Source organism: Palaemon carinicauda, chromosome 41 (genome assembly GCF_036898095.1).
Source record: "Palaemon carinicauda isolate YSFRI2023 chromosome 41, ASM3689809v2, whole genome shotgun sequence".
NCBI lineage: Eukaryota > Metazoa > Arthropoda > Malacostraca > Decapoda > Palaemonidae > Palaemon > Palaemon carinicauda.
Window position 1 is genome coordinate 52071900 of NC_090765.1, and position 13060 is coordinate 52084959.

Below are 13060 nucleotides of genomic sequence, written 5' to 3' on the forward strand. Positions count from 1 at the left end.
GAAAAAATACAGTTTTCATTGATCTTTATAAAGAACAAGCAGTAATTAGAAAACGTATAAAGTAAAAGGGGAAACTGAAAAAATAATTTCTTTTCCTTTAGTTTTTCTTCGGATTAAGGATGTGTTGTTATTAACGAATTAAAGAGATAAGGTAAACAGTGCAAATGGGTAATTTAGCTCACTATTGCATATCCATGTCATGTTTCGGATTTAGTTAATTACTTTATTCTTAATAACATTAGCTTCATCTTATATATATATATATATATATATATATATATATATATATATATATATATATATATATAATATATATATATATATATATATATATATTATATATATAAAGCAATGTTTCTTTTGTTACATACACACAATTACATTTGTGAATTTTATGATGCATACATAGATATACACACCACATACAAATATATATATATATATATGTGTGTGTGTGTGTGTGTGTGTGTGTATGTATATACATATACTTTGATTTTAGAAGTGTAAACATCATCATGTTTGTATAGGCCTACAGTATCAATATACTTCCAAATTTTCATTGCTCAAATATCTACACCATACAAGTTTTTTCTTTTTTTTTTTTTCTTTGCACCTTTTTAAGACCAGCCTTTTTACGTTATATTTTTCCAAATACAATAAACAAAAAATCTCATGTTTTATTTAGACCCTAAGAGTAATTCTTTAGACACATTTCTCTCAACGTTAAAGAGGGCCACACAGAATGAATGAAATTGTACACGAGAGATTTTTCTTAAAGTGGTCCTCACGAATCAAAATTAGTTTTCCTTTGAAATGTGAGGTGATATATATTTAGATATATCAGTAATTGATTTAATTTTATCTTTTCATGAATCTATCAACAGAATATCGAATAGAATTAAACATAGAGAGAGAGAGAGAGAGAGAGAGAGAGAGAGAGAGAGAGAGAGAGAGAGAGAGAGAGAGAGAGAGAGAGAGAGAGAGAGAGAGAGATTTTCTCTTATTTTAAGTTTATGAAAAAAAAATTATTGATGTTATTTTCATTTCAGGAACATTTAACTTGCTATAATAATAATAATAATAATAATAATAATAATAACAATAATAATAATAATAATAATAATAATCTCCCCTATATAATGAAGAGCAATGTGTCTGGCTATATATATGTATGTGTATATATACAGTATATATACATATATATATATGTATATATATATATATATGTATATATATATGTGTGTGTGTATATATATGTAAATATATATATATATATATATATATATATATATATATATATATATATATATATATATGTATGTATATATAGATATGTACTGTATATATAAATATATATGTATATATATATATATATATATATATATATATATATATATATATATATATATATGTGTGTGTGTGTGTGTGTGTGTGTCTGTCTGTTTCCTGTCACGCTGAGCTACATTGCCAGACGTATGACTACTCTACCCGTCCCTCGGGTAGTAGGGAGAGAGAGAGAGAGAGTAGGCATACCCTGGTGAGAAAGTGTACCACTAGAGGTACACTCGGAAACCACAGTCTCCTATAAACTGCCTAAACTGCCATGCTGTAGTTAGGAAAGGGGGGGAGGGGGTTGGGTAAAGTTTGAATCTATGTGAGCATATCTATATAAATTAGCCGTCATTTTTGACGGGTCGCGTATGCTAGTAGCGGGTTTATAATATTCTTTTGATTGGATTTCTTTGCAGGTTGAAAATCACTGAATAGGCCATAGCAGGACTTCTTTCTTCTAGACTATGGAGACGTAAGTTTCAACCTTTTTCTCTTAATCTTTTCATTTATCTACATATTTATTCACATATTTCTTCATTCATTTGCATATCATGTTTGATTAGAGATAAAATTTGTATTCTGAAACCTTGATAGTTTCAAAAACAATCGCTTAGTGGTAGTAGTTTTTTTTTTTTTTTTTTTTGCGATTTATGTCATATTACTGAATACATAAGGTCCCTAACTTACGAACATTCGACTTACGGACATTCGGAGATACAAATACAAACCTAACTGAAGATAACAAAGATAAGATACAGAAATACTGTAATTTAATACAGTAAGCAAAACGACATGGATTTCAGATTAAAGGCCAATCGTGAATGGCAGAGGCAAGGGACAGTGACATTGCCCTATCGAACAGGACAATGCCCTAGAGACTGGCAATATATACATATGATCAGCGCCCAAGCCGCCTCTCCACCCAAGCTAGGACCAAGGAGGGTCAGGCAATGGCTACTGATGACTCAGCAGATAGACCTATAGGCTCCCCCAAACCCCCAATCCTTAGCTCACAATGATGGTTGAGCTTGTAGCGACCAAAGGAACTAACAAGTTTGAGCGGGACTCGAACCCCAGTCTGGCATTCACCAGTTAGAGACGTTACCGCATCGGCCACCACAACTCTTAGGCTAAGATTTAAAAAAAAATTGACTTATAAACAGCTTCTTGGACCCTATTAAGTTTGAGTTGAGGAGCTTCTGTATATTATACATTTTCTCACTAGAATGTTTGTCCTAAAAATTTGTGACCCCATGAAAAGTTCAAATTTGCAGCTTATGTTTAATTATGGTGGACAGGCTGACATAGGTCTCTTTTTATAGTTTATATATGAAGTTCTATTTTAATGTTGTTACTGTTCTTAGAATGTTTTATTTTAATTTTTCATTGTTCTTTTAGTAGTTTACTTATTTCCTTATGTCCTTTCCTCACTGAGATATTTTTCCCTGGTGGAGCCCTTGGGCTAATAGCATCCTGCTTTCCAAACTAGGATTGTAGCTTAACTAATAATAACAATAATGATAATAATAATAATAATAATAATAATAATAATAATAGATTCCTGCCATATTCTAACTATAACTGCTTAGTTGGGGATGAGCCCCAAGTGCAGTAAAATTTCCACACTATTAGTCACTTCTTAAAAGCACACGAGACTCATCAGCAACACGTCTAACCTCCTATACTAACTACGCTATTCAAGAGTCTTGCTTACCGTCTAGCTTGGATACAAAGGCCCCTGTCTTTCATCAATTTTTCCATGTATTCTACTCAATCCTTTCTAGGCCTACTCTTCTACCTCATATCACTTCCGAGTTACAAACTTACCGAAACTTATTTCAGTATTTAATCCATTTTTACTTTCCATTCAACATTCAACACTTCACTTACATAAAGGAGAGTAAATTCGACAATCCCTTCATACATTCCCACCTCGACTTTCACGGTTGATTCAATTAACCTAGTTCACTTTTCTGTGATAGATATATTATCTCATCTTAACATCATCCATTGCGGGAATCATCCGCTTCCATTTTTACGTTTAATATGGAAATTCATTGCCACGTCTCCTCAAAACCTTATTCACATTCTTGTTCACATTAATCCCCAATTTTTTTATTATTTTTTTACAATCACAAAGTAGCGTTGACTAACATAAACCATTCCTTACTCTATTGACTAATTTTCTTAGCACAAAAATTTTGCCTATCTATCCACTGTTTCTTTACTAATTCTCTAATTCATTTCAGCTATAAAGGCGTTGAACAGCCATAGAGAACAACCACATCCTTATCTCAGACCAATCTTTACACCAAACTTACACTTTCCATCCATCACAATCACTTTTAATCACTCACTAAAACCTTTCTTCAAGTTTTCTATTGATACCATTATCAAACTTTTTTTCTGGCCACATATGGGTCTCATACTGCTTTCCCCCTTCATTTAGTCTTTTTTCCTAGTAGACATTTGTCTTAGCGGATAAAGTTATGCTACAATACTACAATACTTTATACAATGCAACAATTATTCCTCTCACCAAGCATTTCAGCACCTTTCCGTCACTGAGAAATACCTTAAAAACACTGGCCAGGCAGTGAATAAGTGTGATATGAGAGGCTATAAGTTATAAGTATATGATATCCCTTACTATACCAGAAAAGTTGTAAGGTGAGATTTAATCGAGAAAGTAGGACATATGACAAAATAATTGATGCAGGAAAAATAGGGTTGGTTAAGAAAAATAAATTGATGTGTGAAATATTGTTATCATGAAACAGTTATGTATGTATGTATCTATATATGTATGTATGCATAATCACTTATTTTCTTCTTCCATGCAGATATGATAAAGAGGAAGTATATGTCTGCATCAGTGATGTTACCCCAGGATACCTCTACGATAAGGCTACTCAAAAGTACCTGCCGAGGGATGATGGATTTAGCTGTGAAATCAAGGAGTCCCCAGTTCGGTTTGAAATTAAAATAGATAGATTGAGTACTCTTCTTGAGTTGTCAAAACGTGAAGTGAAAAGTCAATGGATGCATGATTTTCTTAATGAAAATCCCACAGATGCTATTCTATTAAAAGGAAATAAGATCTTAGAAAAGGTCGGTATCGATATACCACCCCATGAATCGAAGCACACAGTAACGTCTGTCGTGCATAAGTCCTATAGTGACATGCTTCTTACCTTTAAACGTGAACTAAAAGCTGAATGCATTGACAAATTTAAAGCTTATTTTCAAGACGTACTAAAAGGCTCCAGTGAATGCTTCATCCCACATGACATTCTGGAAAATTCATCAAAAGCTTTCATATACACGAATACAAGCTCAGACCGGGACGAAGTTACGCCTTCAAAACATTCCTTTGAAGAATTCTGTCGTATTTTAAGCGAGTCCAATGTAAGTTCTATTCCAATGACTGCTTACATCAGTGGTCCGGCTTCATCTCTTGTAACAACAAGTGTGAGACGACTGGAAGGCCTTATGCAAGTGCAGACTTCTGTTACAGCATATCAGAGGAATCGAGATATTGAATTTAATACACAACTAAGTTTCAAAACAGTCAATGTTGCGGATGTGCACAAAAGTAAAGTTGATGAGCCTCCATCAACTACATATCCAGGAAATAATGTTCCCGTTGAAGGCAAGCTAGAGAATGAGAGACAGGAAATGCATGCTCAATGGGTGCGTCCAAAATCCAGTGATGCAGAGTTAATCCGACCAAATACTACCAGTATAGTGGCTAGAAACAAAGTCTGTTCTCCAAAGATGGATGTCACTTCAGAGGAAAGCCATACGAAAGACATAAAACTTACTGGCAATTGTTCGTTAAAGGGAGAAATAGAATCCCAAAGAACCTATTCTCAGGTTACAGAAGGTTCACTTGGTCCAAAAAAAACCTTGGGTGACTCGGAAAATGTTCTAAATGTTAAAAGGAGTGTATCAGAAGAAAATGACAAGGAATTGAAGAGGAGTGATGAGAAAAAAGCTGATGAAATCGAAGTAGTATCTGAAAATACAAGCCACAAATATGTTGTTCTTGGGCATAATGAATATAATGAAGGAACTGTGCAAGAGAAACATTATAAACACAGAGTTGCAGATAATTTAGACCAGATGCAAAATGGTAAAGTAAACAACTATCTTCAGGGCACTGCTGATAGCGAGCAACAGGCCCAAGATTACTCGACAAGGAAAAGACAACAAATTTCGAATAGAAATTCATCAAGTAACCCACTAAAGAGACCAAACTCAGATGTACCCGATGAGCCACAGGGTTCAAAATATACCGAGGAAAAGGTGCATAGAAATGAGAACCTTCATAAGAACCGTAAGGAAAAATGTGAACAGCATCCAGAAATAGCACAGGAAACCCTTAAGAAATCAACATATTTGAGCCCAACAAAGACCACCATTGATCCATGTGGAATTGAACAGAAATTTTATGGTGAAATTAACGAGAAAGTTTCCCCGAAATCGATTATTTTCCTAGGAGCTTCAGGAAGTGGGAAGACAATGCTGATCAACTTTATAGCTAATTATTATATGGGTAAAAAAAAAGCAGACGATGCTCTGATCCATGTGGAAACTACTTCGCAGACCACGGGTATCACGGCATATACATTCTATTCCAGCGAAAGTGAAACGGCACTCACTGTCATAGACACGCCTGGGCTCAACGACTCGTCTGGTGCAGAAGTCAGGGATCACGTACAGACACTCAAAACTTTCCTGGCAAATGTTTCATCAAAAGGCTTTGACATCCATGCCATTGGATTTGTTGTTCAGGCTCACCTTGTTCGCCTTACATCTTCTGAGCGTTTGGTGATGGACTATGTGTCAACCATATTTGGTCAAAGGGTTTCTGAGCACTTACTTACATTAGTGACCTTTGCTGACAATCAGGATACTCCTCCAGTGATAGAAGCCATGGCCAATTATGGCGTAAAATTCAAACTTTTTATGAAGTTCAACAATTCGACTCTGAGCAACAATGAAGCAGACGAGATTGATGACTTAGACAGGGCATACTGGAAAGTTTGCTGGAAGAATTGGAAGAAGTGTTTGAAAACTCTGAATGCTTTACCACCTTTGTCAGTTAATACAATGAAAGCAGTACAAAATGAGGTTTTTGCTAACACGGTGAATGAATCTGCAGAAAAGGAGTTATCAGGGGAGCTTTACAATTTCATGAGTGCCTGTAAAAAGGAAAATGGCATTTCTAAGACGTCTTTACAAATCTGTGAGCAAATATGGGAGCTGGTAGCAGTTTCCCATCAAGTGAAACATAAACAATTAGCTGGAGCTGTTAGTCGTAATGACATACTAATCAATTTTGCTGTTGATGTGTGTAAAAAGCTTAGTATTCCTTCAGATCGGTATATCTACCTCCTGTCTCTTGCTCCTACAGGATCTCTAGTGATTAGTGGATCTGAAATAATACGTACTATGGAACTGCTGGTAAAGAAGGGTCAATCTGATTCGGAAAGAGTGTGCAAAAGTCTCGCTGAGTGGTCATACTGCACTATTTGCAAAAAAGAACATAGAATGGAAATGTATGAGAAAAACCGTGTACAAAAGAAAATTCAAGGGAACATACTTTGTCTCAAATGTAAACAATGCTCTTGTGAGGGAGAATATCATCATGAGATTCCGATACAATCTCCTTTTAGCCAAAATACTTTGTTGAAACACACTATGAAATGCATCCGAGATATCCTAGAGAGATACTCACTTCCTGGATTTATTGTGCCAGAAAAAGTGTTCCTGAAGCATCTGGATGAACATCTTGAATATAGATATTCCCATTTTATACAAGAACTGCTAAAGATGTAGAACTTGAAAAGTTACTTGGATAAAAAACAGGGTGGGGATATTTGATATCTGTAGCAGAATTTCAAGAATACTTCAAATATAGGAAAAATAAAGCTTTTGTATTTAGTAAGTTTCATATTTGTGTAAGGGAATAAAGTTGATGTATAAGGTGTGTGTGTATATAGGCCCACCATTTTGTAACTTATCATCAGTATCTTCATGAATTGAAGCTGTGAAATCGTGAAGGCATAGGCCCACACGTCTAGCAGTACAAACGAGAGATTATCTTCGTCTTTCTTTTCGAGAATTTTTACATATTTTAGGTGAAAATAATGAATCTTTTAGGTTTTCATTTTGGCTGTAGGAAGCAAAACAAAATGAGGTAATGTGTGCAACATGACTACAACGGTCTAGACTTTTCTGAAAGCTCATTACGTGCTTCTGAGAAATCAATCCTTCTGAAAATTTAACAGCCCACATGCAACAGCTGGCAGGAGAACTGTTAAACTTACCCCATGTGTGTACATAGCCAACCAAACTTCCAAACCTAATTCGGTGCCGGTTTAGTATGTGGCCTACCTTTCGAATATGGCCTACGAAATTCTATCTGTTTTAGTATGTGGCCTTACCTAACCTAACCTAACAAGCCAGGTAGGCCACATACTAAATCAGAATAAAAAAGGTAGGCCACATACTAAATCAGAATAAAAAAGGTAGGCCACATACTAAACCGGCACACATAATACTTTATATCGTATGTACAATAGGACGCAGGAATTCCAAGTACACATCATTCTGAGGTAGTGCACCCAGCCACACTATTACTGAGAGGAGAGTTCCTGTGTTTGGTCCTCCCCATTACCTTTCCCAGCTCTGTCTACACTATCTATTTGGTTACTCGCTGCGAAGTAGAGGTGTGACAGGGTATAGTACACTTCTTCGGAGAAATGTGTACCAGGGACTCCTGTTATCAAATATTTTTATAATTTAGATTTTCAACATCATATCCTCATTATTGAAATGTGATTCTATCGAGCAGCCAATATATAGTACTGCAGTGTTGATGAAGAATCATTAAAAAATGGTTTGAAACGTGTCGACACCAAATATTAAATGGAAAAACATAAATGCAGTTGTCTGTTGATCCTAAAGTCTAACTAAAGCTCAATTTAGTTTATTTGGAGAGTTGTCTTCTATTCTTGTATACCTCTAACGCTATATGTATATAATTTCATCTTCCTCATTTCTGCTTTCCTAAAACTAAACAACCTAGTTTAGCTTTTCGGGCCCTTAAAATTAAAACATCTTTACTGGATCTTGTTGGCTTTTTGGCACGATGAAATCTTTCTTACACATTAGACGCAATCCATCAGAATTTCAAATTGAAATGGTCAATATACTAGCTACAGATGAGGAAGAACGGATGGTAGATTTATGAAGAGCGATAATGCCCCCCAAAAAATCCTATTTATTGATCTTGTCAGGGACGCAGAAATTCTTAACGAGGTGGATGACTATGGGAGGCAGGTGATTGCTGAAGCAGTGTCCATTGGAATGTAACAGCCTGTTTCGAACATTCAAATTTCCTCTGACTATATTTCCCCCCCCCCCCCCCCTCCAGCAGGAAGACATTCTGCACCATGTTTCCAGGACAAGTCCTGGAGCCTTGAGGGGCTGTGTTGGGAATCTTGATTTTCTCCAGCACAGTCTCTCTGGAGTACCAGCTATTTATTTCTTTTTTCTGTATCAAGGATCCAGATGTCTTCAGTAATATTTCATGAGTTTTTGTGAGGAATATTTTCAAATTTTCATTTTATTTCAGGTGTTTTGATGTATTTAGATTTATTTTACTTTCTTTTGTAGGAGTGCACTGCCATTGTAGCCTATGTGGGCAGTGATTTCTATGTAAATATGCCCTGATGAAAGCCATTAGTTATTGGCTGAAACAGCTGTCAGTAAGAATTCAATAAATGGAGCAATACAGTAACAACTTCAGTCTTTTCATTTAAAATTATATCCAACAAGAAAAATGAAAGATGCAGAAAACTAGAAAAGTGTCGCCTCAGAATAGTTGATGCCACAAGTGCTTTAGCATTTAATTTATATATATATATATATATATATATATATATATATATATATATATATATATATATATATATATATATATATATATATATATATATGTGTGTGTGTGTGTGTATATATATATATATATATATATATATATATATATATATATATATATACATATATATATATATATATATATATATATATATATATATATATATATATATATACATATATATATATATATATATATATATATATATATATATATATATATATATACCAACTAAACTCAGAAGCTGGACAAAGACTCCACAAGTAAGTCATACAAAAGGCACCAGAACTCAATAAGCATCCAGCATACTGTATATCAAATTTCAATAGAACAGCGAGACTTGTAGAACAACCGATATACATAGTAGTATCAAAACAACGGGATATATATATCAATATAATCCTTTATATTGTTACACTAACTAATTTGATTACGAATAGTTTAATATTGGTTAGATATTAAAAATGAAAAATAAGCCTTGATATAGTCTCATTTATCATTTCAGTCAGGTAAGCAAACTATATTTAAGGAAACTTCTATAAATAACTTGCAGGAGGGTAGGACAACTTAAAAAAGATATAGAAAGCAGAAAAAAATCTTATCCAAGAACTGTGGAAAATAAGAAAAAAAAAAATAAGAAAACAAGACATCAAGTGACAAACGGCAATACCATATAAAGAAAAGAATAGAGGAGCCGTTGCAAAGGCTTATCCTCAAAGTACAAATACAAGTGATAAAAGACCCAAGAATCAGGGTCTGTGGAGAATTTTTTAATGGTTATGTTCTGAGTGGGAACTTAGTCCGGGAAAGTCTCCTTATAACAGTTACATAAAGTTCAACAGGGGAGGATATGAGCACTTACTCTCGGGGCACAAACACCCTGCTAATACTTTACTGTCACAATTCACAAACCAACACTCTAAATACAAAAGGGGGAAATTTTACTGTCCAGAGGCCGAAGCACTCCACACGTAGGATTAACAATAATTTATGGCCTACTCTAGCTTTGTCAGGTCTATAGTCATCTCATTCTCAGGCTCTGTTCCGGCTCCGTCCCAGCTACCCCAATGAAATGCTGGACAGTTATTTTACGTTAATGTAAGGTAGACAAAATCCAAAATGGGAGCAGTGATGTAAAGTAGTTTAAAAGTTTAAAGATAAGGATCTTTACCTTCGAAGCAAATATATTAAGGCAAAGTACCTCGCTGTTACCACCTATAGACTTACTCTTTAAATATTGGGTATTTTGTCCCGTAATCAACTATTCATTTCACACATTAAAATAAATGAGGGAGCAAAAATACTAAGGAGGTTTGATTAACCTAATATTGATTTATTCACAAATTTACATTGAAACAAAACGGACATCTTAACAAAATGGAATCATAAAAATGCAATTCAAATAATGAAAATGATGGGTTAGACACGTGGTCTGCAACAATCAAAATCAAAATAGGGTCTGGCACGTGGCCCACGTGACCCAGAGACTATGCTAGTCTCCAAGCAAGAAATAATAATGGAAAAATATTTACACACAATCCCACCGCACACAGTCCGAATAGTGTAATTAGCCAGGTACCCTATCAAGTTAAAATTAGTCTAAGCTAATAAAAAATGGGGAAAAACTAAATGGCCATTGATGTAGTACCTGCACTCCTTTGAAGTTTAGTCCTATGCCCGTGATAGCTGTTGACCTGGTTGTTGCACTAATTGGCACGCTGCATTCTTGCCTGGCTCACCCCAAGAATTCTCACTGTAGCTGTAACTAGGTACACCAGGGACCTCTTCTCAATCTCTCCGACCAGCAGCAACAGGACTCGTTGGTGAGACACGTTTTGGAAGAGGGGGATGGGGTGAGCCAGAAGTGCACGGATTAACTACTGACCAGGCTAGTCAGTTGGTCACCAGTCCACAGCTTCTTGATGAATGCGGTCGACACTACGGTCGAAGAGATCACCTCGCTTCACCTTTCCAGACAGGTGAAGAGCTTGATGCGCATGGTAATCCATTGGGGGTGCCATATCGGGACTTAAGGACAGGGCAATATATTGTTGCAGGGAGTGCAGAGGAGGCAGGATTTTGTACTAAATACTTAGAGAAATCTTGCTGCTCTAAGGGAGTTTATATATACAACAATCCTACCTAATCTGGCTTGCTAAAAATTAATATTTAAAATGATTAATTAGCAATGAACTGGTACGATGGGCATACATCTTAAAATTAACAAACCTTAATTGGTATTGAGAAATATAAGATGCATTAATTTAGCATTATTGGAATTTGTATCAAAAAGGCAGTTTATGAATTTAATCTCGACCCATGTAGTTAAGGAAAGAACCAACATACGCCGGGGTTACCACTAAGGCCATCTGTTGTGCGTATCTACGCTGTGACGTCACGAGCTTGGCGTGCGCCACTGTCAACAAGTTTAGATTAGTCTTCCCTATATTTCGTTAAAGAAAACTAGATGTAGGAGAGAATTTTAAGGGGTAGCTATAGTATTAGTAGAAGAGAGCTAAAAATACGATTAAAAGAAGAAGAGTGAAGAAAATTCTTCACACCCTGGGGATAAAGGGGAGAAAAAGGGAGAGGGGTTAGTTCCGGCAAATGTGATTCAACTACTTGTTAGTATGAGTGAGATAAGGATACTGGCTGAATGAAGAGTGAAGTTGTTCTTCACATCAACGTCCGTTTAAAGTTAACAAAACGCTGTCAACGTTAATTGAAATCAATTGAATCAAAAGTTATGCTTTCACGCAAATTTGGGGAAAATTGAACCACGCAGGCAATGCTTCACGGAAGCGCTAAGTTAAGCATATGATCAGTTTTAACTTTAAACGTACGATGCAATAATAATAGAACGATTAAAAGTACTCAATTCTTCCCACCCTAGGGGTACGGATAGAGCAAAGAAAACGTAATCCAATGTCAGTCGAGTTCAGCAACAAGTCAGGCCAAATGACAAATTAAAAATTATGGGGGTGAATCCCAATCCCGGTCTGACACCCAACGTTTTACATTAAATGATTTTATATATAAAATGACTGGCGTGATGAAAGCTTTGAATTTGTCGCCTGACAAAAGGAGAAAAGTTACCTCCTTCTCGGTGTTAAAAGGTGAAAAGTTATTTGACACTAGCCTGAATGACAAACTGGGACAAACTAGGTCCATGGGGACATCGTATTTCTGACAGTGAGAGTCTTGGATCTCGTCTTTAACAGAAACGTTTAAGATGGGAATATTAAAAACAAAACTTATATTCAGCACGAGCTGAAGGATGTCAGGGGGATTATAGCAACATGACAAGTTGTCAAGGCAAAAATTAAATTCACGCTTTGAAGTTAAAGCATGGGATTGACTGAAAAAATGCTGCTGAATGACTTGACAAAAATAATAAATGCTTAAAGTGACGTCATATATGACTGAATAAAAATAATGAATAACGTTCAATGTACCGTTATCCTTAAGCAAAGTTATTTGTAAACAGGCTCTTAGCTCCGGTGCTAGGTCTACATGTGTGACCTTCGCTAAATCCGCCGTCAGTGCACAAGGTTCATTTCTGACTGCTAAGGTCTTAACCTTGCGATCACGCGGCTCGTTTTGAGAGCGGGTTTCAGATTTTAACGGGGATGTTTTAGCGTCAACACGGGTTAGAGCGAAAGTTACGGGCTTAAGAACTGGACAGTCAGGCAACGTGAGCACTGGTCCATGGGATACTACAGTTTTAGTTATTGAATTTACCGGTACAGGCCTCTGCTGGCCATCACGCACACGGTT

The 13060-nt window shown here is 35.7% G+C and overlaps 1 protein-coding gene and 1 pseudogene across 2 annotated transcripts in view; both read left to right on the forward strand.

Annotated features, from left to right (window-relative positions):
* Nucleotides 1-269, forward strand: part of LOC137632426 (uncharacterized) — a 4206-nt pseudogene extending 3937 nt beyond the window's left edge.
* LOC137632640 (uncharacterized) overlaps nucleotides 1-8607 on the forward strand; it is a 15877-nt gene extending 7270 nt beyond the window's left edge. Inside the window, exons 2-4 of one of the 2 annotated variants that reach the window (XR_011042072.1) lie at nucleotides 1749-1804; nucleotides 4176-7806; nucleotides 7838-8607. Coding sequence is in view for 1 of the 2 variants with exons in the window: in XM_068364709.1 (XP_068220810.1) it covers nucleotides 1797-1804; nucleotides 4176-7176 (3009 nt within the window). In the remaining variant the exon portion in view is untranslated. Of the gene's footprint in view, nucleotides 1-1748; nucleotides 1805-4175 lie in introns of both variants that reach the window. The other variant, XM_068364709.1, reaches the window with a different exon arrangement.
* The last annotated feature ends 4453 nt before the right edge of the window (nucleotides 8608-13060 follow it).